Genomic DNA, 2519 nt, shown 5'->3' with positions numbered 1-2519 from the left:
TGAAAGGTCTTAATTTATTAATTCTGGTTCCCAGGAAAGTGATGGCAAGTGACGAAGCCTCTGGAGGCAGGGGAAGGGGTGTCAGCACACTGAAGCGCACGCTCTGCGTCTGGGGCTCCTGGCAAGGACTGCGTGGCTCAGCCGGCAGTTTGGTGGCATTTATTTGACTTTACCATTCTCTCTAGTGAGAAAATGCCAAGGCCAAGGCCATCATTCTCCCCTCGTGTGGCCTTATGGTTTGTGACACCAAATTCACGAGTCATGATTTGGTTGTGGTTTAAGAGGGAAGTCCATCCCTTCACGGTTTCTAAAGGGGCAGCCTTTGGGAGTGACTGGGGAGAGGGGGGCCCTGTGATGGACTCCTGGTCAGCTTGCCAGGAGCCAGACTCGTACACCGAACACACAGTGACCGGGCTCCTGTTTGCTCACAATGTGACACCCCGCAGGGCCTCGGGCCTCCACAGCACGAAACCCCTCCAGAGATGGCCCCTGGTCCTCAGACCTCCAAGCTGTGAGTGGAATAAAATTCTATTCTCTTGGGACCAGCAGATGGCATGATGGTTATATCACTGGACTTCCACATAGTCGACTGCAGTTTGAGTCCCAGACCCAGTGGTTTAAAACTCATGCCAGGCTCATGTGCTGGTTTAAAACTCATGCTGGGTGCATGCGCTTGAGTGTGCGGGTCCGAAATCCAGAGAGGAGGATGGAGGAGAGGGATTATGGCGTAGCCATCACCCGGGGGTGATTTCTCGCTTTCTGTCTCCCTGTATCTCTGGCAGTACACGCACCCTGTGATAGAAATCTCTCTAAAACAGTAACAATGGCTCTGTTCTCTTTAATTATCAAGACTCAAATATTTTCTCTTACTAGAAATGGAACTAACTGGAACAGGTGTGCTTTCGGAGGAGTTTGAGAGGTGACACCAGACAAAACAGTTCCCAAGGCTGTCCGGCTAAAGGCGTAGGCTACAGCGGGAACTTGGAACACTCCGCAAGTCGGCTGTGCAGATGTGGCCATGGATGATCAGGGAGCAGGTGGGGAGTGAGGACAGCCTCTGGAGACCCAGCGTCTAGGTGGGCTGGGGCGCCCGAGTCAGCAGGGCCAGCAGTGACCACGCGCTGGTTGGGAAGCACGAGCTGTCTCTGTCCTCTGCCATCGTGTTTGACCGTGTGACCTTCCTCAGCTCCCTTCAGCTGCCACAGTTCCCTAAGAGGTGCTGACTGGAACCAGAAGTGACAGGAATTCTGGGAGCAGTAAAGTCAGCAGCGGACGGCCAGCTTAGGACCTCCAGTTTAAGAGCCCATGGCCTCCTGTGGGGTGTAAGAAACTGGGGTACTGGGGGCCAGCAGGCGGCATAGTGGTTAAGGTGCTGAACTCTCACGTGACCAACCATGCTTTGAGTCCCAGACTCATGGCTTGAAACTCACACCGGTGCACGTGTGTGTGTGCCCAAGATCCCGAGAGGAGAATGGAAAAGGGATTGAAGGGATTGCAGCGTGGCCATCCCCCCGGAGGTGATTTCTTACTTTCTGTCTCTGTCTCTCTGGCGAGTGCATTTGCCCTACAGCAAAAATCACTCTCTCTAAAAACGAAAAAGAAAGAAACTGGGCCACTGATAATGGGAAGAAGCAAGAGTCGAAGCCCAAGGCCAAACTTGGCTTAAGGAGAGATTGAACACGCACAGGCATAGGGTCCAGTAGCCACGCTCTTCTTAACTTTGCCAGAGAGTGTGCGTTCACTGCAGAGAGACAGAGAGACAGTGTGTGCTTACTGCAGAGAGACAGAGGGACAGAGAGAGGGAAAGTGAGAAATCAACCCCCAGAGGGATGGCCATGCTGCAATCCCTTCTCCTCCATTCTCTTCCTGGGATCTTGGGCATGCACGCACATGTGCCTAGCGTGATTTCGAAGTCACCAGGTCTGGGACTCAAACCACTGTGGGATATACGGGAGTCCAGTGACATAACCACTACATCCGCTGTTTCCAATCAGGTGTGCTTTTCGCCCTGGGACTTAAACTGTGGAGTCGGCCATGTGGGATCCGGTGCCTTTACCACTCCACTTGCTGGCCCTCTTATTTCTTAACTATGGCAAGAGATACCAAAGTGCCTGCTAGACAGAAGTCCTTTGAAGACAGCTCTTTTTTCCTTCCAAGACTGAGAGAAACAGAGAGAGAACGTGTCCAATCGGGTCCTAACTCATCAGTCCAGCCCCAGTGTCAGTCGCCTCTGGACCGTGGGGATGTGTGTGCCAGGCATACTTGGGGGTCTCCAGATGCGAACTCAGGACATTCCCACTTGGGTCAGTCTCAGGGCACCATGTTTCAACACTGTACCCCTGTCCCGCCCCAGAACAGCTTTTACCATCTTAACAAAAAGCAGTTAGCATAATGGCTATGTCGCTGGACTCCCACGTAGTCGACCGCGGTTCGCACCCTGGACCCGGTGGCTTAAAACCCACGCCGGGTGCATGTGCATGCCCAAGATCCCGAGAGGAGAATGGAGGAGAAGGGATTGC

General features: G+C 53.2%; 1 protein-coding gene across 3 annotated transcripts in view; it reads left to right on the top strand.

Annotated features, from left to right (window-relative positions):
* The first annotated feature begins 482 nt into the window (after positions 1-482).
* The window catches only part of RHOU (ras homolog family member U), an 18492-nt gene continuing 16455 nt past the window's right edge, over positions 483-2519 (top strand). For all 3 annotated transcript variants that reach the window (XR_001370194.2, XR_001370193.2, XM_014586838.2), the window contains exons 1-2: positions 483-511; positions 874-1037. Coding sequence is in view for 1 of the 3 variants with exons in the window: in XM_014586838.2 (XP_014442324.1) it covers positions 1019-1037 (19 nt within the window). In the remaining 2 variants the exon portion in view is untranslated. The remainder of the gene's footprint in view (positions 512-873; positions 1038-2519) is intronic.

The sequence above is a fragment of the Tupaia chinensis genome, unplaced genomic scaffold (assembly GCF_000334495.1).
Source record: "Tupaia chinensis unplaced genomic scaffold, TupChi_1.0 Scaffold000161_3, whole genome shotgun sequence".
NCBI classification, from domain to species: Eukaryota; Metazoa; Chordata; class Mammalia; order Scandentia; family Tupaiidae; genus Tupaia; species Tupaia belangeri.
Note: the sequence above shows the minus strand (reverse complement) of the source record. Positions and strands in the feature narration are given on the sequence as shown.